Here is a 24850-nt window from a genome sequence, read left to right as displayed (position 1 = left end):
ATTCCAGCCATTCATGATAAGATGTGTTGGATGTTTTTGTTTTTTAAAGTAAATAAAGTAAACTGCAATAAAGTAACTTTAACAATTTATTTGCACTTGTTATAAAACACTGTAGAAGACTCGTTTTTTAAAGACATAATTTCTTGCATGCAGTGACTGTGGTTACTGTGTTTTCACATCTAGGCGAAAAGTATGTTCGAAAAGCGAAAACATGTGTTTCGAAACCATCCCGCACGGAAGTCTGGGGGAGAGTCACGTGGCAATTCCAAAATGGCGCCTTGAATGTGGATCGCTCGTGAAAACACCCGGGTGAAAACGGCTCGGAATTTCCACTTCAAAACTAAAAATTTACTAAAATGGACGATGTTAGAGTCCAGGCAAAAAACGAAGAGAAAGGTAGTCCGATTAAACTACATATTGGGTTTTATTTTTAACTTTGTACTTCTCATAATTTACATTGCATTACAGCTTTTCGAGATTGTACATGTAGTCGCCCATCGGGCGATCAAACTTAAACTTTTGGTCGCCCTAGTCAGTTTTAACTCGCCACTGGCGACCGTGCGACCGTCAATTTTTAGCCCTGTTCCCGTAGGGAATTTTACCCGAGATCACCCACTGGGAACACATGGGACAAAAATTCGAAGAGCGCCAAAAATACTCTTATGTATTTTATTGTGATAGTCGTCCGTTACATACCGCTTTTTGTTGCTATGACAATTTTAACTCTCTACATAAGCCACTGGACAATTGCATGGAGCTTCACTGATACAGTGGCATTTGTTAATTCGGCCATCAACCCATTTTTATACTGTTGGCGTGTCCGAGAGCTTCGGACGGCAGTCATTAAGATGGCGAAGAGGATTCTGTGTTAACAGACTGGGGAGAATTCATCAGTTTAATACCACAGATGAGAAGGGTTTCCTCAAAAGAAAAGCCTGAACACCTCTTAAAAAACTTAATTTGCACCATAATTTCACCACCAGCCGACTGCTAATAAAATGAGCTGCAACATATCGCTTTGGTAGCTTCAAAATGTTCACATCAAACATCAAAAAGAATGGATGGGCATAGCTGGGTAGGTTAAACACGGATTTAATTCGCTAAATTGTAGATTTGCATTTACAAGTTGAGCTTTGAGTTGTTGGGTCGGGAGAAGAAAATATGCATCATGCTAAGGAAAACCTTAAGGGTTCTTGCGTCCAGAAAAGATTGGATCCCAAGAAATTCATCCCGGGTGCCATCCTCCCGTAAAATTGCAGGGAAAAAGTTGTACAATTGCGAACAACTATTAGAACAACTATAGTACTCTTACTGAACGTCTACTCAGTTTCTTAAAATTCATCTTGTACATGGCAATAGAAATATCACTCGAGAAAGACTGCAGCGAAAAGATTTCACTCGAAAGGAGTTTGTTAACCTCTTTTTTTTTTATTTACAAGCTGAATGCGTGATGCAAATCTAATATTCATGATATCCCCACGTGTATCCCGTATCTGACAAACACTGAAAGGTCCTCGCAGTGTTTTTGCTCCTAGAGTCTTTTGTTTTTCTTCAACGGATTTTGGTCCAAAAACGCCGCAGCCGTTCTTCTTTTCCTCTGTTTGGAGAACCAGAGATGCAACAAATTAAATTGAACTTACTAAAAATATCTTAATTCTGGTACGTGCAAGTTCGATGGAACAACTGCAGTTTCTTCCTATTCCGACATCGAAAAAGAGCTACAAACGAGCACATTTTAAAACGGTCACCCGTCAAGTCGCCTGAAAGTCATCTTACTTGAGGTCATGTCGCCCGAAACCAGAGTCATGTCGCTCGACATTTTTAAGTCGTAACGCCCGAAACCCAAGTCATGTCGCCCTAATGAGGCGCGACCCGACCTAAACTCCCGCGCTTATTTTACTCCACCACGACTATCATGCAGTTTAATATTTCGCTCCGTTTTAGTAATTGAACGTCTGAACCGGCTGCGAATCCATCGGTTCATCCACAATTGAAGCCAGAGAAAAAGAGGAAACAGGGTGAAATTTGAGGCCCTACTTGTCCGAAATTTGCTGCAACATATTTCGTAATCCATACTCACAGCGTTGGGAGTTCCCGGTGAAGGGGTGACGGCATCTATCAGAGGTGTCGAGGAAGCAGCTGCAATTTGCTGAAAAAAAGGAAAAAAGTATTACACGATCGAAACGATGCTCTGGTAAGACAGTAAGAAGATGCTAAATTATTAAAAGGTTAAATAATAGTGGAATAATATATCCCTTATTCGATGGTTTAACATTTAATACACATTTTTTTCATTCCTCGTATTTTTCCTTACCCTAACGGCGCTTGGACAAAGACAACGCAACTCATAAGATATCTCAACGTATTATACTTTACATCATCGAATAAGGTCGATATGATAAACTGGAAATAAAAGCATATTTTGTGCTGATGGTTGAAGAATATTTCACATGTTTGTCACAGAAAAGTAAACGAGATCTCGGAAAGGAATACCAACCACTTTGGGAACAGCAGTGACGGCTTCCACAGGAACTAACAAAAATAAAAATTCACAATAAAAACCGTGTTACATACAAGCTACGATCTCTTTTAAAAACAATGCAGGATAAAGCAATAGATGACAGCAATAGCAACATTATAATCAAGAATAAGTGCAGAACAACTGCATGTAAGACAACTTCCTAAATACCGTTTATGGTAGATATGTCTTTTCCCAATGCTTCCAGGCGATGTCTATCATAAAAGAATAGGCAGTTAAAATGACATGTTCTGACAACATAAAAAGGAAAGTGTGAAAGGGTTTTTTCTGCACAGTTTACATTTATGAAATTAAATTTGAAATGAGCTTAAGTAAGACCAGTACAAGTGGTTTACACCGTGCACAAGAAATCCTTACACATTTTTCTTCAACTGAGATGTACACTGTACAGGTATTTAATCCACTGAATCTAAAGTGGATCACTTAATTATAACTAGATAGAATTTCACCTAGGGAAAGCAATCCCGTTCTGTTTCAAAAGTGTTTTGCGGGTATGAATGTTTACTTCAATGAAGACGATTCGTGTAGAAATGTTCATTTAACAAGCTCAGTATAGTTAAAGGGGTACTGGTTTCTAAAGAAACTATGGTGCTGCGTCAATGGCGGTATTACAAGAACATATGGCGTTAATAACTGTGTTGATGACGTCCGTTGGTCGTTGTGAAGAGTCGGTAAAGCTGACGTTTCGAGCGTCAGTCCTTCGTCATTCGCTCTGACGAAGGCTATGGCTCCAAACGTCATTAGAGTTAACACTTACTTCAAAGATTGGATTTCAAATTCACAGTTCCCAGCTGCTTGCTTCAAATCATACAGCAGAATCATCTCATTCCTGTTCAGATAAAACTCAATAAATACTAATGATCATCAATCATAATAAAACAATGTACAGTTTATCATAAGAATCAGGGCTCGACACTAACTTTTTAACTTACTAGCCAAGTGGCTAGTGACAAATTAGATGCTACAACAATTTCAGTTTGTTTACTAGCCAAACTGGCCAGTGGAAATTGAAAACCACTATCCAAAACTAAATTTCTACGAGTCTGTGGCTATTTGGCTACCGCTTATGTCGAGCACTGAGAATCACAAGTCTTTCATCGCTAAAAATTGACTGCACTGCAATTAATATCAGTCCAAGGGGGCCATCTTCAGAAAGTCCTGTAAGGCGGCTTTTTGAAGATCAGGATAAATTTCAGAATATCAGCAAAGTAAATGACTCCAAATGTTAATTGTAGCAAAAAGATAATAGAACTTCGTGTTCGCGGTTTACCTCAGTTCATTAAATTGGTGGCTGATGTGTTCAGTTGGCATCGGCATAAGATCTGACAAAGAATAAAATTCCAATTAAATCTGTGAAACATTAGTAATGCTGCTTAAGCTGCCCAACCAGAACAAGAAACAATAACTAAAGACAATTTGTTTCAAATTGAATATCACCCATCTTTCTAAATAATTTGGCGACTGATGGCTAATCTGATAAAGAATAAAATTCATAATAAATTGGAGAAACATCAATAATGCTTATGAATCTACCTAACCAGAACAAGAAACAATAAGGCAATTTGTTTCAAATTGAGTATCACCCAGTGTTCTAAATACATAATTTGGCAATGGATGGCTGACTTAGGATTTCGCTTTTAAAACCTTTGCAGTTTTTAGCTCATTAGCTTGGCCAAGGCAACAAATATACTTGAATGAACGCAGTTGAACTATGTAATTGGAGAAATGCCCCCAACCCCCCCCGTAAAAAAAGGAACATCAGTTTTCACATGATCGTTGTTTCCTTTTCAAATTAAATAATAGGAAAAAGATACATTTGCCCCTAAATAATGAGAAAAATGATTAAAATCAAATTTTACGAATCACTGCACATGATAACTTCAGCAGTGGAGAACATAAATTTGTAAACAATAACAAATCAATATTTTTGTTTCACCCACCAACTCCCAACTCTTCCAGGAGTTGTTCAACTGCCTTAGCTTTCTTCATTCCAACTGATCCTGGCATCTTCATCTAGCGAGCATTGTCAAGAAATAAAAAAGTGACAGGACGTAAAATATATCTAGGGAGTAAATTTCTAATGAAGCTCTGATGCTACATCAGAGGGGAGGGGGGGGTTGGGGGATATATTGGTATAATTTGACTGAGTTGATAAATGTCAATTGGCCACAGTGAAGAGTCTTTCAGGCTGAGGTTTTGTGCATTAGTCCTCCTTCAAATAGAATGATGAACGGCCAACACTAGAAACATTTGGCCTTAGATATTTTCTACTGTTGCCAATTCAATTTAACAAATAATTCGATTAAACTAAATTATCTGGTTAAAATTTATCAGTTGAGCATTGTTACCATTAAAATACTTTTAGCGATCAAAAGAGAAGGCAAACCACTGCAGTCACATATATTTCAATGTGTTGCATCTGCTTCACCCCTTTACACTCTAATATCAGTATGTATATTCTCTACACTATAATGGGATAATTTGACGAGTTGATAATGTCAATTGGCCACGGTGAAGAGTCTTTCAGGCGGAAGTTTTGTGCATTAGTCCTCCGTGAAATAGAATGATGAATGGCCAACACTAGAAACATTCAGCATTAGATATTTTCTACTGTTGCCAATTCAATTTATCAATTCATTTGATAAAACCAAATTATAAGACTGGTTACAATTTATCAGTTGAGCATTGTTAACATCAAAATACTTTTAGTGAGCAGAAGAGAAGGCAGACCACTGCAGTCACATAAACCTCAACGTGTTGCAGCAGCTTTATCCCTTTACACTCTAACATTAGTATGTATATTCTCCATACTGTTCTCTATAAATTTCCTTTAGTTAGTAGCTGACAAGAAGAATTTGTTAAACCCTTTAAAGTACCACTCTGATTAAACCGCCCTATAATTTGAAAAACCAAAAAATTCAGTTATTTGATTATAATATGAATTTTTAGTGATTAATAAAGCCTTTTCAATAATAATTTTAGCTGAAAGTCAATTCTAGGGCGAGAAATTATGATTTGAAAACCGTTCCACCATTAATTTTTGTAATCACTTCGCAGGCTCAAGAAGACTGGCGCGAGTTTAGAGATTACTCATTTGACACGCCGTGCTTGTGGCCAATTTTCAAAAACATTATTTTGATCATATATATTGCTTTTTATAACACTAAGACTAAGACTATTTCACTAAATTTCACAAGGTTTCTGTATAAATATAAAAGTGTGTTGAGTAATCTACGTCACAATGGGAGGGACTGTTACGTAGATTACTCATTTTATGTGCCGTGATCGTGGCTAATTTTCAAAACCAGTATTTTGATCATATATATTGCTTTTTATAACACTAAGACCAAGACTATTTCATTAAATTTCACGAGGTTTCCGAATAAATTTAAAAGTGTGTTGAGTAATCTACGTCACAAATTGGGAGTAATCTACTTCACAAGATAAGGTGGCCGTGATTATGAAAATTAATGGCGGAACGGTTTTCAAATCGTAATTTCTTGCCCTAGAATTGACTTTCAACTAAAATTATTATTGAAAAGGCCTTATTAATCACTAAAAATTCATATTATAATCAAATAACTGAATTTTTCGCGTTTTCAAATTATAGGGCGGTTTAGTCAGAGTGCTCCTTTAATTCCCAAGATATGATTGTTAATTCTACCCTCTCCCTGCTGTAAATTTCCTTATAACTTAGTTACAAGAACATGGTGTTACTGTATGAGAAGATAACAACTTCTACCTGATACATGTTAATTTGAGTATTCTTATTACCTGTCCACTGGATAATGGATATGTCAGGGAGAAGTTACATCCTAATCAGCTTCTAGTAGTTAAAGGATTGTGAATTCTATAGTTTCTAATTAGTTGGTGATCATTTCCTTCATTCCCCTAACCTTAATGTGTGATTCAGGGGTTACATTGTAAGGAGAAATTAGATGCTAATCACTCTTAGGGGGTTAATGGGTTAAACTTTTCAAATGTACTTAAGGCTATTACTCCCCTTTTAACTCAGTTGACTGATGATAGATTTGTCAATCTTACCCTTGTACTGCGCAGATACACACCAGCTCCTTTACTCTCTGGAAACTTGACTCCTGATGGTTCAGCCTAGGAAAATTAACAAATGGTACGTGTGGAATACAGTAAAACCTCAATTATCTAGACTCGTAGGGACTGGGCCTAACAGTCTGGACAATCAAGGGTCTGGTAATTGAAAATATGAATCAATATAAACATTCTTAGATCGAGTTCTGGATAATCAACGTTAGACTGTAACTGGCTTTTAACAGGTTTTTACTGCAATTGGGCCCCAGGGCTCAAAATTAAAAAAAAATTCTAGATTGCAATTTGTGAGTAATTCCTAGAATTTAGTCCTAAGTTCGAAAATTTTAGTCAGAAAAGTACCGGAAGCAGAAATTAGAAACGAAGATTTCCTAAAAATTTCATGAGCGTTGCATGACGTAGTTTCTGAAAAAGTGTGCCTGCGATACATTTCTCAGCAAGAAATCAATGATAAGTTATGCAAAATTTAACTTAAATTTCACAGGATTTTTCAGATAAAACTACAGCAACCAGTAATAAGTAAGACACAAGGCTGTTAAATATAATTTATTTATAAGCTAGGCTGTAAAACAGTCACAAAATCGCTACCAATGGAGAAATTTAAGTCGCATAAGCGAAATCTTTATTTGCAAATGTGCCCAATACAAGCACAATTTCAAGCCCCGACTCCCTCTGCTATGCCAAACTCAAGGGAAGCTCTGAATTGAGCTACCTTACAACAGCTGTATGTCCAGAAATATGCACTAAATATTGAGGGCACTCTTAAATGATCACCAAAACAAAAACAAATTACACATACACAAAATAGAAAAATACTCACCAGAGAATAAAGAACGAAGAGAGAAAGAGGATGGGTTTCAATGGTCAACAAGTAAATTGAAAAATTCCACGTACATATGGTACATTTTACAGGAACACATTGCAAAAACAGTCCACTGTTTAAATCCTTTTATTTATATGTTTACCTTGACTGGTTTGTCTCCTTGTTCCCCCTTCTTCTTAGTTTGCTTCTTTTTAACTTGTTTCTTGTCTCTTCTGTTAATAAACAGAATAACAAGAAGTTAAATTAATCACATTATACCTTGAAAATCTGCACATTGCCAACTACAGTGGAACCCCTCTAAACTGGACCCTCATTAAACTGGAATCCTCTCTAAACCGGACCTTTTTTTCGGCCCCAAAATCTCTGTCATACATTTTCTCTATTTTTAACCTCACTAAACCGGAACGCCTCACTTCCGGAAACCAGACACTATTTTTAGTCCGTAATCACAAATTACTGATAAAGAATAATTTATGACCTTGTTAAACTGGATGTGAAAGTTTGAAGCTGCTGACAAAATCACACACATTTTAAAATGTGATTAAAATTAAAATCGTAATCATGCAGCTGTGAAATCCAAATCAGAAGTGAGAAACGGGCATCAGCTAATTATTAATTGTTCTACCAGTACTGAATCTAAAGTCAACAATCATGCCGCTGTTGTTGGGTTGAATGAAAGACAACAATAGGGGTCAGGTTAAGAAACTGTCATGTTGCAGGTGAAATTACTTGCGAAAACAAACCAAGGAGCAAACATCACTATGTTTGAGAGACCAGCAAAACGCCAAAGAATCAAGTTATCTTTTGAGGAGAGAATTGAGTTGATCAAATGCGAGGAATCAGTTCCTAAACCAACACTGAAGGCTCTAAGTGGTAAATTTGGGATTCGTAAATCAACTGTAGGTGATAGTTTGAAGAAGAAAAAAGTGTACAAATGAATTAAAAGCCATGATCATATTACCCTGTGTGTAACACTGAATTTTTTTGTAGATTAAATAAAATGACCTTGAAAAGCTTCCTTGTAATCTATGTTGTTAGTTCCTTTACTGATGTGCTACAATATTGCTCGTGTACCATGTACTGTTACTTACAGTCAGACAGTACATTATGCTGCCTAAAATTGCCTTATGGGTAAAACCTCAGTACACCGGACACCCGTCTAAACCGGACATTTCCTCCAGTCCCAGGGGCATCCGGTTTTGACGGGTTCTACTGTATTTCATGCCAGCCTAAGTGAAAGAGAGGTTCTACCATATGTTTAGTGACATAATTATTGATCAATCTTTAGAAGTTTCATTTTCTAGCGAAAAGAATGTTCTCATTGCTAAGTGAGAAAACAAAAGTTGTCCAAGGAAAAAGAACAAAAATACTCCAAAACTACAATGTAGGTTCAGCCACCTTCCAAACGATGAGGAACAGCAGGGAAATAGTATGGTTTGCAAAGCAAAAGTACAAGCAATAGTGAGCACTTACTTCAATCTGTACGAGTCTGCTTGATTCTCAGCAGCTGTGATGAGTTTCTGTAAATCCTGCTGTTTCTTTTCCCTCTCTTTCTTGCGCATTTCAATTTTTCTTAATTCTGCCACAAGCATTTCTTCCTCTTGCACCTAAAAAGATTAAATTCAGGAGATAATTATAACACATGTCTTCAGTAGCCCTTAACACCCTTACTCAGGATGCATATTCTCCATACTGTTTTCTATACATTTCCTTAAGTGCTGACAAAGACAATTTTATCACGAAACCCATGTGTCTCTACTAAAACAGGACCGAAGCTCTGCGTGACGTCGCGCTAGTTTGCTAACAAGATGGACGGGAGATAAGAATAATACCAGCCCTGTTAATGTGGGATAAATTATTGACCGCAAAAGTGACACTTTTATTTCACCCAACATCAAGAACATTGATATAATAAACATCAAGCATTCTCTTAAGCAAAGGTGGGGTTAAATATCGGCAAAGAGCCAAATATATATATATAAAGGCAACGTATTAGCTTGAAGAGAAGGCCGGAGCATGGGGAGGGGGCGGGAAAATTCTTCTACAGTACCGAAAATCTGTGTTCGGATCTTAACAAGATGGCTTCTTTATCTGGTGATCATTTCCTTTATTCTCGTGACCTCAATGTGTCATTCAGGGGTGATATTGTAAGGAGAATTTGGATTCTAGTCAATCTAGGGTGTCAAAGGAATAAGAAACACTTCTCAGTTCTATGATTAAAAAAAACGCAGGTGCTTGTATGCTATCCTTTTTTCATCCGATTTCAACTGCTTTGGTTTTAAAGTTGTTAGGCGAAGCTCAGTAATTCCTGAGTGTACCAAAGTTTATAAAAATTATGGCAAAGACCTGTACAGTACCTGTTCTTGTGTGCGGTTAAACAACTTCAAAAGCTGTTTCTTTCTCTCTGTTTCATGCTGGCTGTCATAAGGTGCTGGCAAGTTCTGTGGCACTTGTCCTGGAGGAGCTCTGGCCTGTGGAAAACAAGTGAGCTCACATTTCTCCTCTTTTCTACCATTGTTAAAAGACAAAAAAAAGGAGTTTCTTTGTACCATGAACAAGCTCCATCGTATTCTATTGATAAGTGTTGTCCAATGTCATTACTTATTATTATTCAATGCGATTTCAATTTATACCCACCTTTTACAACCTTACATCTAACAAAAGTATTCACAAGGCTTGACACTAACTTTTCAACTTACTTCTGAGCCTAGTGGCTAGTGACAACTTAGATGTACGTAACAACAACTTCAGTTTATTTACTAGCCAAACTGGCTGGTGAAAATCAAAAACCACTCGCCAAAACTGAATTTCTACTAGTCTGTAGCTAGTTGGCTACTATTAGTGTCAAGCCCTGATTCATATTCCCCACAACGATTTCTCTACATTTCCATCAAGAGCTTCTTAAATTACATGTAGGGATCATTTTGTGAGAAACAACCTTAAAACTTATTTCAAAGATGACACTCAAAGGAGAAATAAGAAACCAGTCATTCTCAGGAGTAAAATGATTAAGAGGGTTTTACTCAGTTTCAGAAAATAACCTTTGGAAGTCACTCATTTGACATTAATTATTTTGCAGAAGTCTATCAAAGGCAGGATCAAATTATTAGCCAGTTCTTATACGTCAGTCTATAACAATCCCTAGTCACTAGTGAATGTTTAAGAGGGTTTTTGTCAGTTTCAGAAGAAAACCTTTGGAAGTCACTCATTTGACATTTGCAGTAATCTATCAAAGGCAGGCTTAAATGCCTTTGATAGATTAGGGAGTTCTTAGACATGATATAACAATCACTATAATCACTTTAACACTTTAACACTTGAGACTGACTACAATCCAAATTCTCCTCACAATATCACCCATGAATCACACATTAAGGTCACAAGAGTAAAGAAAATAATAGGAAATGTATAGAGTACAGTATGGAGAATATGCATACTGATGTTAGGGTACAAGTTGACCAGTGTAGACCTATGTGTCAACCTTGTAAACCTAATGAAGATTACTGTGAAGTGGAGAGAATTAAGGTGGATTGTAGAATGTTACTGACGAAACAGAAGCTAAGCATACAACCTTTCTTACAGGCAGCTATTGAACATACCTTGAGTAACTTTGTAACACAGCTGTAATAGCGATCCTTTAACTCTTCAATGGTTCGTGCCTGCAACAACACAGATAATTCATTAACTTAGAGTGGTGCTCATAATTATAAGGTGTTCAGTAATTATTATTTACATTATTCATGAGATGAGAAACCAAACGACAAAAAAAAAAAAATGTGTACTTTTTAAAAATAAATAAATAAAAACCCAACTGCACAGGATACTTGTGAACCCGTGATCCATGATTGACCAGAAGCATTCATTAAATATTATGGGATATCTTCTGATTACCTGATACTTTTCTCTGTCAAACCTGTCATGAATTGTTATAAATCGCAGATCAAACCACCTGCAAAAAAAATCATAAGCATTAAATTAAATAAATATGGTATGTACTATTTCCTAAAACAGGCTCTGTGTTGTTGTGCTCCATTCAGTAACCGATCACACATGATGTCATAATGTTGAAATGCGATAAGAACAAAAACAGTGGCAGACAAGGAGCAGGTGTGTGTGTCATGCACTGATTATCTTACTTTAGTATAATTTCAGAGCTGAGCAAAGAGTTTCCAGCAATCTGATTGGTCGAGCGGTTCCCTATATGACACTATATAAACTGCTCCGTGCGGTTTATATAAAAATGTTAAAATAAAATGTTAATAAATGTAACTAAAATGTTACGATTTTAGACATTTCTCTGTTGTTGACAACTCTGAAATTATACGAAAACAATTATTCGCCTCAGGTTCGGTGAATATTGTCGAATAATCCCCTTGACTTCGTCTCAGGGATTATGCGACGATATTCACCTCGCCTTTGGCGAATAACTGTTAAATATTCTGACATCTTTTGCAATCTACATGATTCTATTACTGACAGTAACTGTTACAAACACACAACAAACTGAAATATCTCTTTGATTTACATGATAAAAAAGCAAAATGCAAAAATTTATATGGCAAAAAAAAAAGCAAAATTTTATGGTGATATCATTAACATGCCTACCCTCCAAATTATACAGTATCACAGGTGACAACCAATAAAATTCAAAACATAATAATACTTATTGTACTCAATGTAATTAATTACATTAAGTTCTGTCAGGAGCAACTGAAGCAATGTGCCGTACAGGTAACCCATCCCAGATTGGCCAGATCCTACCAAAAGTAGTTTAATTGGAACAAACACTGGGAACCTAAAGTTGTATATTTAGAGTTACTGTAGCAAAACTCATCCCTGAGGTTAAAATGAAGCACTGTCTGAAATTTGTATTACCCTAAAACTCAATTCTGGAGGTGGGTTCAAATCCCTCATTTACCTGCACAGGTCAAACAGGTGATCAGTTTCATCCCGCGTCCACGTAGAAGGAGGACCATCATGAAGGTACAACTGTACAAATAAAGAAAACAAACAATAGTAATCTACATTTGAATCTTGTATTTTTATAAGATGCAAGCTCTCCCCTGACTCCTAGAGCCGCATTAATGTCATAAAATTTTCATTTTGAACTCCACACACCATAACATGTTTCACAATATCCACTGAGTAAAAAGGAGATGGTTCATTTCAAACCAATTTCAACTTCTCGTTCAAAATTTTGACAGAGCTTACCTGGTACTCTTCATCTGCATAGCTAGGAACATTCACCTTCTGCACATTTTGACAAATACAAAAATTAAATATTAAATTTAGAGGAAATTAATATTTAATTTCCTCTAAAGAGCTGAGGCGTGAGTAGTCCAGTGGTCAGTGCGCTGGACTCTAGGTCAGATGGCCTGGGTTCAAGTCCTGGCTGGGGCTTGACGTTGTGTCCTTAAGCAAGACGCTTCACTCACATTGCTTCCTCTTCTCGGATAGGACGTAAAGCCGGAGGTCCCGTCTCCTGCACCTATCAATTAGTTAATTTCGGCAAGGGACGTTAAAGAACCCACATCACGAGATTACTGTGATGTGGTCTGGCCTGTTTACTGGGAAGGGAGGGAGGGGGCATCTGTAAAAATTTCTCCTTTATTAATTGTAAACTGCCGCCGGCAGTCTGGAAAAGTCCCCCACACAGTGTTGTAAAGCGCATTAGAGCATTTACATGGAAATGCCCTATAGAAATTGATCTATATTATTATTATTATTATTATTATTAAAAGATATCCTCTATAAATAACTAGTCTTGTATCTGACACTACTCATATACAGTATGTACAATGTGAATATCGATGGGTAATAATCAATGTACATATCTTCAATGGAAAGCTATAAAAATTCGAGTACAGGTATAAATAATTTAGAATGTTAGTAACAAACAGAAAAAAATCCTTTTGACCACATACATATCTCTTTATCATACATATACAGAGCTCAACATTAACTTTTCAACTTATTAGCTAAGTGGCTAGCGACAACTTAGATGTTGAGACAATTTCAGTTTATTTACTAGCCAAACTGGCTTGTGGAAATCAAAACCCACCAGCCAAAACTGAACTTCTGTGGCTAGTTGGCTACCATTAGTGTCAAGCTCTGCATATACGATCTCATCTGAACAAAAATCGCAAGAAAAAAAAAACACATTTTCAGAAAGTGCACTAGTCTTGCAACCTTAATTCCTGCCTGATCAGAGACAATTCAGATAGGAAAAACTTTACCTTATCAAACCTGGCAAATGGATACTCTTTTCCCTCATCTGCTACCCTCCTCCAGTGGTAAAGCACTGCTCCGTCTGTGCGAGCAGGGTTGGTAAAAGGCATCCACTTCCATGGCCTCACGTGCCTGCGTCCTAACTTGGCTTTCATCTGTTTATAGCCATGAGATGTGTCTGATGAAGCCAGTGGTGGAGAGTCTCTGAATGATTACAAATCAAAGTATGGGATTAGCAACAGAACAGACAAACAGTTGAATGCCAATTGGGGAAAAAGGAGAACATGGCCAACACCTGCACATTACAAGTTTATATGTGTGTCACATCCCTGTTGAAAATGTGATCACATATTGCACATGTACACACACAACAATTTCACACATCAAAACTTCTTGTTCAATAACTGGGTAACCATTACACTGAAATCTGAACTAAGTTTCCACTTGAAAAAGTCCAGTGACAAACCTTGAATGCCAAATTTACCACTACCTCAAAGATCATGAACAGCATTCAAGAGAGCTGTTGTATTTTGAAAGATGCCCCCCCCCCCCACAAACAGACATTCCCAACCATTTAACTGCTTTTAAACTTTAAAATCCTCTTCACTGTCATAGACTAAATTGTAATTCAATATAATTTGGATATATCAACAAAGTTGAAATGGTAAATTGGCCACCGTAATGATTGCAAAAGCTAAATTGTAACTCTATTAGAAACTACTTTGCATTGCTTTTTGGAATTGCTTGAAGCAAGCCATGACCAGAAAAAAGACAACTTTTGCTAATTTTTACATATCATTAGCAGTAGCCAACAAGCTTTATGTTTGCATAATTTATCAGAACAATTATCTTCATGAGGTGTTGTTTCCAAAAGATGATGTAAGAGCTTGTTTGGCTTTGCACACATGAACAGAAGTAAGAGTGTTGAATAGTCTAGATTAAGTAACAAAAACTGTTTTATTCCACCTACCATAAAATGACTGTAAATAATCTGACTTACAAATTGTACCTAGTAAGTAACACTTGAAAACCGAGTTATAGCAGGGAAGGTTACATTTTAATGAAAAGTAAACAAAAGGTTAAAAAATATGGCAAGGTTTAAAAATAATAATTATGGCAATTTCTAATTACTGTGCATTTCAGAGGGATGCCCTCCAATGCCTTTCTAATTCCTAAGCTAGGAGTCAACACTGTGCTTCACTAAGAAATTTTCAACTGACCTGCTGTCACTGTATAGCAAGGCATAGAGTTCACGATGCATTCCCTCAGGACGTTTGAGACTTTGTTCCCCAGTTCTTCTGAGTTTTCTTGGCTACATCATTCAGAAAATACAAAGAAGAAAACACCACACTAATCTTAAAATATTAAACATTCAGTCAATAAGTACAAAATATCAGACATGGTTTAATGCTACTCTGTTTAAAGATTTTATGAAATTCAATGTAACCAAGAAGTTACAATTCATTAAATCTTTAACTAGAGTAGCATCAAACCAAGTCTGATTGTCCACCTGGTTACTTTGTGAACTTTGAGTACAAATTATGTGAAAATTTAAAGTCACTGCAACAAATCTGTTATGAGATGTTTTATTCTCAAAATTGTCCAAAATTCACCAAATCAGCCTCCAGTTGTACCCTCAGGTATCACATGAAGGAGATTATCATCATCATTGAAACTAAAATAGCAACTTTTGACTCAGCAATCTTTAGTTTTTTGTTGAAACAAGACATACACAAATTGAACTAAAAATACATGTCTGTGATTTCTATGTCAACACTTTCTTATCTTTTAAACATTTATTCTACTTCTACCTAGTTCTTTTCAGTGTAGACACCTACTCCAAAAAAGAAAGTACTTAGGAATTCCAGACACCATTTTTCAGTTCAATAAATGTATGTGGAGATCACGTTGTAAGGAAAACAAAAGATGATGATTAAAAGCTGTGTTGCAAAAACTTATCTTGTTAAACGTCAGGGCATGAAAGAATAGGCTCGGCCATTCGGTTAAGAGGTCAAAATTAGAAGAGTAAATTGCATTTTCAAAACAAGTGTTAAAGAGAAAGTACGGTCTAGAAAAATTATCTCAATTAGAAGGCTTTTTCCTCAGGAGTTCCAAAATAACTGCCATTTTGTCTAATTTGCTTTGTATTAGCAACAAGAGCGCTTTGAAGTTGCCCATTTTTACAACTTTCGTGGCTAGAAAAACGCCATCTTGAATATTACGTCATTGTGACATAGCAATAGTCAAACTTAGTTTGGCACTTTGTCCTTGTTGACTAGTTTGACCTTTTGTGAAAACAATTTCTAATACTCCCAATAGTTGAAATGAGGTGAACTGTCGTGTTGTTGAATGTCAAAATACATACTAAAATTCAAAAGGAAAAGGTGTAAGCCTCTACAAGCTACTGGAAAGTGAAATATTAAAGAAAAGTTAGCCAGCAAAAATGACCCGCAACGACAGCTTGCCAAACCCTGTAAAATCTCAGAACTCAGTGCCAGAACGAAGACTTCCAGCTAGATATACAGGCATGTAAGTTTTCCTTGTTGACCTTTGCTTCAAACTGAAAGCTACGCTTACCTTTTCAATATTCAACGCAGGTCTCAGTTATTTATTCTACGAGTTTTTTCAAACCATTTTGTAGTAAGCAAATAAATTGAAGCTCGTAATGGTGGTACACTGTGTGGTGGTAAATTTTCCATTGCCAGGCACCCTTGATCTAAGCCAATTTTTAACATCATGCACTTTTCCAAGTGATGTACAAATATATCTTGTCTTTCCTAAGTCTGTTATGAGTCCATCGAGTAAATTTTCTTTACCCCAACAGTCACATTGTCCTGCAGAGAAAAAACTACATGACATTTAATACATTGCTAGCAAATTATCAAGACAAACATGTTTGCAACTAATACAAATTATCCTTCGTCAGGCAGGCACCCATATTTCACCATATCATATCGATTGGACACGATAAAAATAATATGAAAATATTTGTCTTCCAACCAACTACTTGATGTATTTATGCAGTGCTTATGCTTTCACAAGAAATCAAAAGTTTCATTTTACCTTCAATTATATGGAAAGGTAATTTCTATTGTAAACACTGTATGACAGAGGTGATTTTCCGGCGTGCGTTGAAAATAACAAAGTTCTACCTCTCACAAGTCACGACAATTCAAACATTTTATAACGAAAAAGTTTTTTAATACTGAGTTGAAGCTAATTAAAAGCAATAAAGATGAAAAACAACTTTGCAAATTAAAGGTAAATGCTGAAACAAACAAAATTTAACTCGTAACAATTAACTTCTGCCTTTTGTCAGCGTTAATTTTGGCAACTTAGTGTTTGTAATCAATTTTGTCTGTGTTAATGCATATGAAGAATGATCTTCAAGTCTAGCATTTCTAGCTTGTTATATGCCAACTGGGGCTGATCTTAGTTCCAAATGGCTTGTGTTCTGTCTATACACCGAGGCTGGGTTCCTGTAACTGCAAAAATAGTTCGTCTCATTCCAAGGTAACAAATGTAAAATGAATCCGTAGCGGGCACTGCGGTCTTCCTTAGCAAAGTAACTATCACTCCACAGCTAGGATTTGTTTGAGAAAAAACCCTTTGCCTTTCAAATTGAGTCGGTGTCCTAGTGAATATAATTCTTAGGAGGATACAGTCTCGTTTTCTGAAGGTTTCTCTGGACAGTTGCGGCAAGAGAACCACTCGGGATTTCCAAGACGTGAGCAACTGAGCAGGTCGACGTTTCTTCTTGAAATTCATGTTCTTGACTTTCTCTCTGTCTTTCTCCCCAACAGAAGTATTTCCTTCCCCTGAAGATGAGCCATGTTTCGTTTGAAACATAAATGGCTGTACTACATCCTCTCGCTAGATTAAAATCCAAGTCGAGAAGTCAATAGGTGGCGCCCCCATCGCCACTGTTTTCCTTGTTTACATCCACTTCAGCAAGGGATTTAATTTAGCATGTTTGACTATTGCTACATCACAACAAAGATGGCAGATTTCAATTTGAAAATGCCGATTTTTGGAACGTAATTGTTCGCAACTAAAATGCTTTTAGCTCAAATGAATAACCAGTTAGGACAATTCAAGCAAGGAACTTTCGATCTGAGTCAACTTTTTCTAGACCGTACTTTCCCATTAATTAAGCTATAATAAAATGTAAAAGTATACTTTTTAAAGATAGTGCAAATAGTTTGTATGTTGTTTCAGTTTGAATGAAAACAATAACTTTCCTCTTCTGTGATACCTCACACATCAGTACTTTGGCTTTACGATCATGAACATCGTACATGATCCTTCCCCCCCCCCCCCTCCCAGGGTGTCAAGAGCAAGAATTCGGGACGATCTGTGTGAAACATCACTTCCCTTCTTTCAGGGCGCTAAATACCACACATCAATAAAAACAAGCGTTTCTTAGTTCCCAGCTCGATAAGCATCGCTCCTCAAGTCTATTACCAACTTAAATAACGATCTCACAAATGATTTTAAAGTTTGCTAAATCACATACGGTGTGAATGCAAACATAACCTGTATCGTCAATATATTAATGCAAGAAATCCCGTTTAAATATCAAAATAAAGTACAAATTTACCTTGTTTCCCCCAACGATAGCTTCTTTGGTAGGCACGGAAGCAAGCCCTTGATCCCATTCTAAAATATCTCGAATATCACTCATATTTTCGATTCAAAGATGACGTTACTCACAAGGGGTACAAAACACATAAGTTAACAAGTCACAAAAAGAATTCTAAGCTTTCTTCGATACTGACAACTTAGTTTTTGACAACTCAGTTTTTGACAACTGTTGGCCGCCATAACGTGTTCATTCAACTAGTTACCATTTTCTCTCGACCAGTGTTAGAAGATTCTCCCCAGTTCACAGCGTGATTTGGACGGTTTTTGCAACCTCTGAAAACCCTCGTGGGAGAAGTGAAATTGTTGAATTTATTAGTCCCCGAGACGAAGTCGAGCGGATTATTCAACAATATTAAATGAGCCTGAGGCGAAAACTTGTTTAATCATAATTGCTCCGGTGCTTTCAAATGCCACTGTTTACTCGAATAGAGACGAGCCGCCAATTTCCTCTTGAATTTAAGAGGTTTATTTAATCCAATCAGTAAAAACTTCCTGTCTTTCTTTTTATAAAAAGTGTTACCCCAAACTTAAAAGCATCTTTTGAGCTCTTCAGAGTTGTTAGTTCTTCTATTGCGTTTATCCCTTCCTCAGTAACATTGACAAAACGCGAGGCTGCCATTTTGAAATTTAGCGCCCCTGCCATAATCACCCTGCGCGAGGTGATTATAGCGTGATATGACGCAATTATCGACCATCTCTTATCACCGTAGCAATATTATGCTAATTATCCCTAATTTGAATCAGAGAACATTTTGCGTCACGGATAGGTTTGTAAACTAACTGCCGGGGAAACTGACGTCACAGAGTCTGAATGAGATCAGGATGGATGGAAAGAGGTGAAATACTGCGACCACAGTTACAGTTACAATGAGTGTTGAGAAAGAGCTGAATGAAAGCGAAAAAAAATCCGCAAGAAGCCAGAGGCCATTTTTAACTGGAGGCCTCAATGTAAACAATATCATCCGTTCAAAATGGTTGAACGAGACAGGAAGTGAAAATATCGTTTATCCAGCTAAGGACCAGTCCTAATTATCACCGGGGACGGGGGGTGGGGCGGAGAAATTTTGTGGGGGTCCGCATTGTTTTCAAGGTGAACGCAGGGGGATCATGCAGTCGTCGCCATCAGGTATAAAGGGGACTGGGGAATATAGAGTTAGTCGAATATATATGGGGTGAAGAGGAAAGACAATTCAGTGTCTTTAAATTCTGCTTTAATTTAATTGAAGAACAAAATCGAATCAGTTTAAACATTTCATCCATGATACTTATGTACAATACAAGAATATTATCCAATGGAACAGTTTTCCTGAAAATAACTCACGATAAATATGAATCGTATCTGTTTCTTACTTTCGAGACCCTAGTTACACCTTAAATCAGTTCAATGAGAAAAAATTAAACTTTTCTGTCTTTTCTCAATCTGTACGAGCCTGTATGAGGCTACTTAAAGTAGATTTTTATCCACTTGACCAATAAAACCTTTTACTTTAAACAAAAGTATTTCAGGCAAGAGCCTTGCCAACTTGACTAAAAAAATGCAATATTGACCCCAATTAAAACTTGAAGTGAAACGTCCAACTTCTCTGTCTTTCTCGATATGTGCACGAGCCTTTTAAACTTCAACTGGGGATCGACCTCTCTACAACTAACCTCTTTTTCTATTTTTTTTTTCTCTCTTTTTTCTACTTTTAACAAAAAATTTTCAAGCAGCAAAAAATTCTGATAAAAAAGAATTTTTGTTTCTATTACCTTGTAAAACAATACCAAGCACTCAAATTTCATAACTTATACTATGCAACCACTTAAGGCTGAGTTGTTCAACTTCTGTTTATAATTTTTTTAAGCGAGGACATTCCGAATTAAACGTTCCAATTCCTCTCGGTTTTCCTTTTTTAAAGACCATTTATACTTTGTACATATCTTGAGCCGAACACGATTTAAAAAACTCAGAAAAAAACTCTTGTTGTCGATTATAAGCAAGGAAATTGTCTTATAGTACTTCATTAGATTCAGTACACACATAGATGTCAAATTCCAAGAATAATTAAAGGCTTTTCTGACTTTTTCTTGCAGGCTTCATTCTTGTCCTTTACGATCAGATTCTTCTTTTCTAAATAAAAAAAAACATGCAAAAAATCATTAATAAAACAATCAATAATAAAGAAAATATTAAGCATATAACAAGCATCAATCACAACATTTCTATGTTCATAACCATCATCGTCGTTACCATAGCGACTGACTGACCCGGTTTTATCGGGTCACTAAACCGTCAGCAGAGGATCCGAACTGTAAATTGATATTCGTAGTGTTTTCAAAATTTGTATCCCACATAAGATATATCTCTCTTTCTGAAATCCTCAAAGCATTCTATGTCACTGCACCTGCAAAAAGGCTGAAAGATTCTTTCACCATTTCAAGGATAACAACATACGCATCTAAACACTAATTCTGGTCATTTAAAATGGAAACAGTTACTGTGAATAGTAAAGTGTTGGTTGTATCATTTCATGAATGAACAGAACTCACCTTTGTTCCTTAAAGTCAAATGTCACGTTGTCTCCAATCAGCATGAACGGAGCCCACTGGGAAACTTTGGTATAGCCGATGTTCCTCAGCCACTTCATGGCCTGGTGAAGACATTCACTGGCACTAAATCCGTCAACAAGGTGTCTGTAGAAACGATTCATGAACTGCTCCGTTGCTTCGTCTTCAATGGCCCATAGTGCTGCCAGCACTGAACGTGCACCAGATGCCAAGAACGCGCGAGCGGTTCCAATGACTCCCTCGACTTTGATTTCTCCACGTCCACTGTGGCAACAGCTGAGCACCACCAGTTTAGCTCGCAGTTTAACTTGTGAGATATCAGCGATCCTCAAGAGGTAGTCTTCTTCATCTGGAATTTTGCTCGAGAAAGGTCCAGGGGAAAGGGCAATCTCTCCTCTATCGGCATTACCATGGGCAGCAATATGAATCAGACTCACTGAACTCATTGCTTGAAGAACCGCCTCTCTTGTCGCACGCTCTCCTAACAAAGGCTGAACACCCAGCAGTTGTCCGATCATCTCTGCTTCCTTTTCCGCACAGGCCAGTGGTTTAAAGTGATGGATTTCTCCCCTGTAACGCGCCCTGCCCACCTTGGGATTTCCCACAACCAGTGCGCCAGTATGATTGTGGTAGTCCGCTGGGCAGTCCTGGATAAGCTTCAGAGTCGTCAAAGAAGGGACGATGCGGAGCCTGAAGGTCTCTGATAAATACTTTCCACCTGGTTGGTCGCGTAAGGCTGCAAATGGGACTCGGTACAAGCTACGTTCGGGAACAATGATGATTTCCGGCTCGGTGAGTAGTTCGGCCACTGGAGCGATGATCAGTTTGGAACATACAGAAAGCATCCTTTCAGTGTCGTTGGCTTCATCGCCTCTAAAATCTGCTTCGCTTTCATCTTCAGGTAATATCGACAGGATTTCGTTCAAAGACCGATCCTCGCACTTCTGTTTCGGTAAAAAGCCAAAGCCGCGGATACTTTTGTTGAAAAAAGTATTCAAATTAAAAGCCTTCTCAGCAATGAGAGTTTTGTCATCGACTTCTTCGGATTCTCGGAACAAAGTGTCACCGTTTGCTTTCAGAACCCAAAGAGAAACGCTTCGTTCATTATACGAAATATACAAGAATGCAGAGTCACGTTCTTTGTTCACGATCTCTTCCATCCCATACCATGATTGTGAATCAGCTGAGATCTGATTTTCAACGGAAAGGTTTCGTGCCATCAAGTCTGCTAGGCATCTAGTCCGTCGAAGCTCCTCGACATAAAGTGCATATTGAGGATAACTAGCAGCACATAGCAGTTTACTGAGCACCTGGTAGGGAATAATTCCGTGCCTTTCTAAAATACCCAGTTGACATTGTTCGTTTCCATGCTGAAAATTTCGCAGTGTTTCAAATTTATCCATGTACTGATAAAGATACGAAGATGCTTCCTCCCACTTTGATTGCGAGAACCTCAACATTGAAAAAAGGAATAGGGTTTGTAACTCAACCGCAATTTCTCCAATATCACAGTTTATCGCGCGGCCTCTCTCAAGGTATTCGTCGGCTCTTTCATATTCGCCAAGAATTAAAAACACTTTTGCTAGGTTTAGGTAGCTATGTGCCAATTCAGTTCTATGGCCAATTTCACCGCTAATAGCAAGTTGTTTCTTGTAACATTCCATGGCCTTCTGATCATCATTCCTCCTAATGAACACATCACCGAGGAGACCAAAAGCTTCTGCTTGACCTTTTCGGTGACCAATTTCTGTGGCAATAAAAAGTGCTTTCTCGCCATTCTCTTCTTTTGTGCGTTCGCAAGAAATCCTTCCCGAGTCCAAGTAACAAGTTACTTGTCCCAACCTGTCGCCAGTTTTGATGTTAATTGCGAATGCTTTCTCGTAATATTCTTTAGCCTTCCGATATTCACCGAGTGATTGTAACACATTTCCTAGGTTTCCGTAGGTTGCTGCTTCTCCTCCCCTGTAGACAATTTGCTTTTGGATGGCAAGTGCTTTCTCGTGATATTCTTTAGCCTTCTGATATTCACCGAGTGAGTGTAACACCTTTCCTAGGTTTCCGTAGTTTGTTGCTTCTCCTCCCTTGTCACCAATTTGCATTTGGATGGTAAGTGCTTTCTCGTGATATTCTTTAGCCTTCTGATATTCACCGAGTGAGTGTAACACCTTTCCGAGGTTTCCGTAGTTTGTTGCTTCTCCTCCCTGGTCACCAATTTGCATTTGGATTGCAAGTGCTTTCTCGTAATATTCTTTAGCCCTCTGACATTCACAGAGTGAGTATAACACATTTCCTAGGTTTCTGTAGTTTGTTCCTTCTCCTCCCTTGTCACCAATTTGCATTTGGATGGCAAGTGCTTTCTCGTGATATTCTTTAGCCTTCTGATATTCACTGAGTGATAGTAACACATTTCCTAGGTTTCCGTAGTTTATTGCTTCTCCTTCCTTGTCACCAATTTGCATTTGGATGGCAAGTGCTTTCTCGTAATATTCTTTAGCCTTCTGATATTCATCGAGTGAGTGTAACACATTTCCCAGGTTTCCGTAGCTTGTTGCTTCTCCTCTCTTGTCACCAATTTGCATTTGGATGGCAAGTGCTTTCTCCTGATATTCTTTAGCCTTCTGATATTCACAGAGTGATAGTAACACATTTCCTAGGTTTCCGTAGTTTTTTGCTTCTCCTCCCTTGTCACCAATTTGCATATGGATGGTAAGTGCTTTCTCGTGATATTCTTTAGCCCTCTGATATTCACCGAGTGAGTGTAACACCTTTCCGAGGTTTCCGTAGTTTGTTGCTTCTCCTCCCTTGTCACCAATTTGCATTTGGATGGCAAGTGCTTTCTCGTGATATTCTTTAGCCTTCTGACATTCACCAAGTGATCGTAAGACATTTCCTAGGTTTCCGTAGTTTTTTGCTTCTCCTCCCTGGTCACCAATTTGCATTTGGATGGCAAGTGCTTTCTGGTAATACTCTTTAGCATTCTGACATTCACCAAGTGATCGTAACACATTTCCTAGGTTTCCGTAGTTTCTTGCTTCTCCTCCCTTGTCACCAATTTGTATTTGGATGGCAAGTGCTTTCTCGTGATATTCTTTAGCCTTCTGATATTCACCAACTGATAGTAACACATTTCCTAGGTTTCCGTAGTTTTTTGCTTCTCCTCCCTTGTCACCAATTTGCATTTGGATGGCAAGTGCTTTCTCGTAATATTCTTTAGCCTTCTGATATTCACCGAGTGATAGTAACACATTTCCTAGGTTTCCATAGCTTGTTGCTTCTCCTCCCTTGTTACCAATTTGCATTTGGATGGCAAGTGCTTTCTCGTGATTATCTTTGGCCTTCTGATATTCACCGAGCGACCGTAACACATTTCCTAGGTTTCCGTAGCTTGTTGCTTCTCCTCCCTTGTCACCAATTTGCATTTGGATGGCAAGTGCTTTCTCGTGATATTCTTTAGCCCTCTGATATTCACCGAGTGAGCGTAACACCTTTCCTAGGTTTCCGTAGTTTGTTGCTTCTCCTCTCTTGTCACCAATTTGCATTTTGATGGCAAGTGCTTTCTTGTAATATTCTTTGGCCTTCTGATATTCACCGAGTGATTGTACCACATTTCCTAGGTTTCCGTAGTTTGTTGCTTCTCCTCCCTTGTCACCAATTTGTATTTGGATGGCCAGTGCTTTCTCGTGATATTCTTTAGCCTTCTGATATTCACAGAGTGATAGTAACACATTTCCTAGGTTTCCGTAGTTTGTTGCCTCTCCTCTCTTGTCACCAATTTTCATTTGGATGGCAAGTGCTTTCCCGTAACATTCTTTAGCCTTCTGATATTCATCGAGTGCGTGTAACACATTTCCTAGGTTTCCGTAGCTTGTTGCTTCTCCTCCCTTGTCACCAATTTGTATTTGGATGGCAAGTGCTTTCTCGTAATATTCTTTAGGCTTCTCATATTCACCGAGTGATAGTAAGACATTTCCGAGGTTTCCGTAGTTCTTTGCTTCTCCTCCCTT

General features: G+C 37.7%; 2 protein-coding genes across 4 annotated transcripts; both read right to left on the bottom strand.

Moving 5' to 3' along the window:
• Nucleotides 1-405: 405 nt before the first annotated feature.
• Nucleotides 406-18490, bottom strand: LOC148720643 (DNA methyltransferase 1-associated protein 1-like). Of its 3 annotated transcripts, none has more exons than XM_088739610.1 (19): nucleotides 18256-18485; nucleotides 16233-16503; nucleotides 14876-14967; nucleotides 13664-13859; nucleotides 12639-12677; nucleotides 12346-12416; nucleotides 11319-11376; nucleotides 11027-11086; nucleotides 9785-9898; nucleotides 8901-9034; nucleotides 7570-7639; nucleotides 6584-6649; nucleotides 4480-4552; nucleotides 3810-3861; nucleotides 3297-3368; nucleotides 2690-2733; nucleotides 2498-2532; nucleotides 2081-2149; nucleotides 406-1597 (listed from the first exon to the last, which is right to left on the bottom strand). In XM_088739610.1, exons 3-19 carry the CDS (start codon nucleotides 14914-14916, stop codon nucleotides 1532-1534), a joined length of 1260 nt encoding a protein of 419 aa, XP_088595736.1. In that variant the 5' UTR covers nucleotides 14917-14967; nucleotides 16233-16503; nucleotides 18256-18485; the 3' UTR covers nucleotides 406-1531. The 3 variants fall into 3 exon arrangements, with proteins under 3 accessions (XP_088595736.1, XP_088595735.1, XP_088595734.1); XM_088739609.1 differs by having other exon boundaries at nucleotides 16233-16489; XM_088739608.1 differs by lacking the exon at nucleotides 16233-16503 and having other exon boundaries at nucleotides 18256-18490.
• A 1003-nt stretch (nucleotides 18491-19493) lies between these two features.
• Nucleotides 19494-24368, bottom strand: LOC148720642 (uncharacterized). Its single transcript, XM_088737305.1, has 2 exons — nucleotides 20829-24368; nucleotides 19494-20409 (listed from the first exon to the last, which is right to left on the bottom strand). The coding sequence occupies exons 1-2, from the start codon at nucleotides 24263-24265 to the stop codon at nucleotides 20376-20378; spliced, it is 3471 nt and encodes a 1156-aa protein (XP_088593431.1). The 5' UTR covers nucleotides 24266-24368; the 3' UTR covers nucleotides 19494-20375.
• Nucleotides 24369-24850: the final 482 nt, after the last annotated feature.

Source organism: Stylophora pistillata, chromosome 11 (assembly GCF_964205215.1).
Source record: "Stylophora pistillata chromosome 11, jaStyPist1.2, whole genome shotgun sequence".
NCBI classification, from domain to species: domain Eukaryota; kingdom Metazoa; phylum Cnidaria; class Anthozoa; order Scleractinia; family Pocilloporidae; genus Stylophora; species Stylophora pistillata.
Note: the sequence above shows the minus strand (reverse complement) of the source record. Positions and strands in the feature narration are given on the sequence as shown.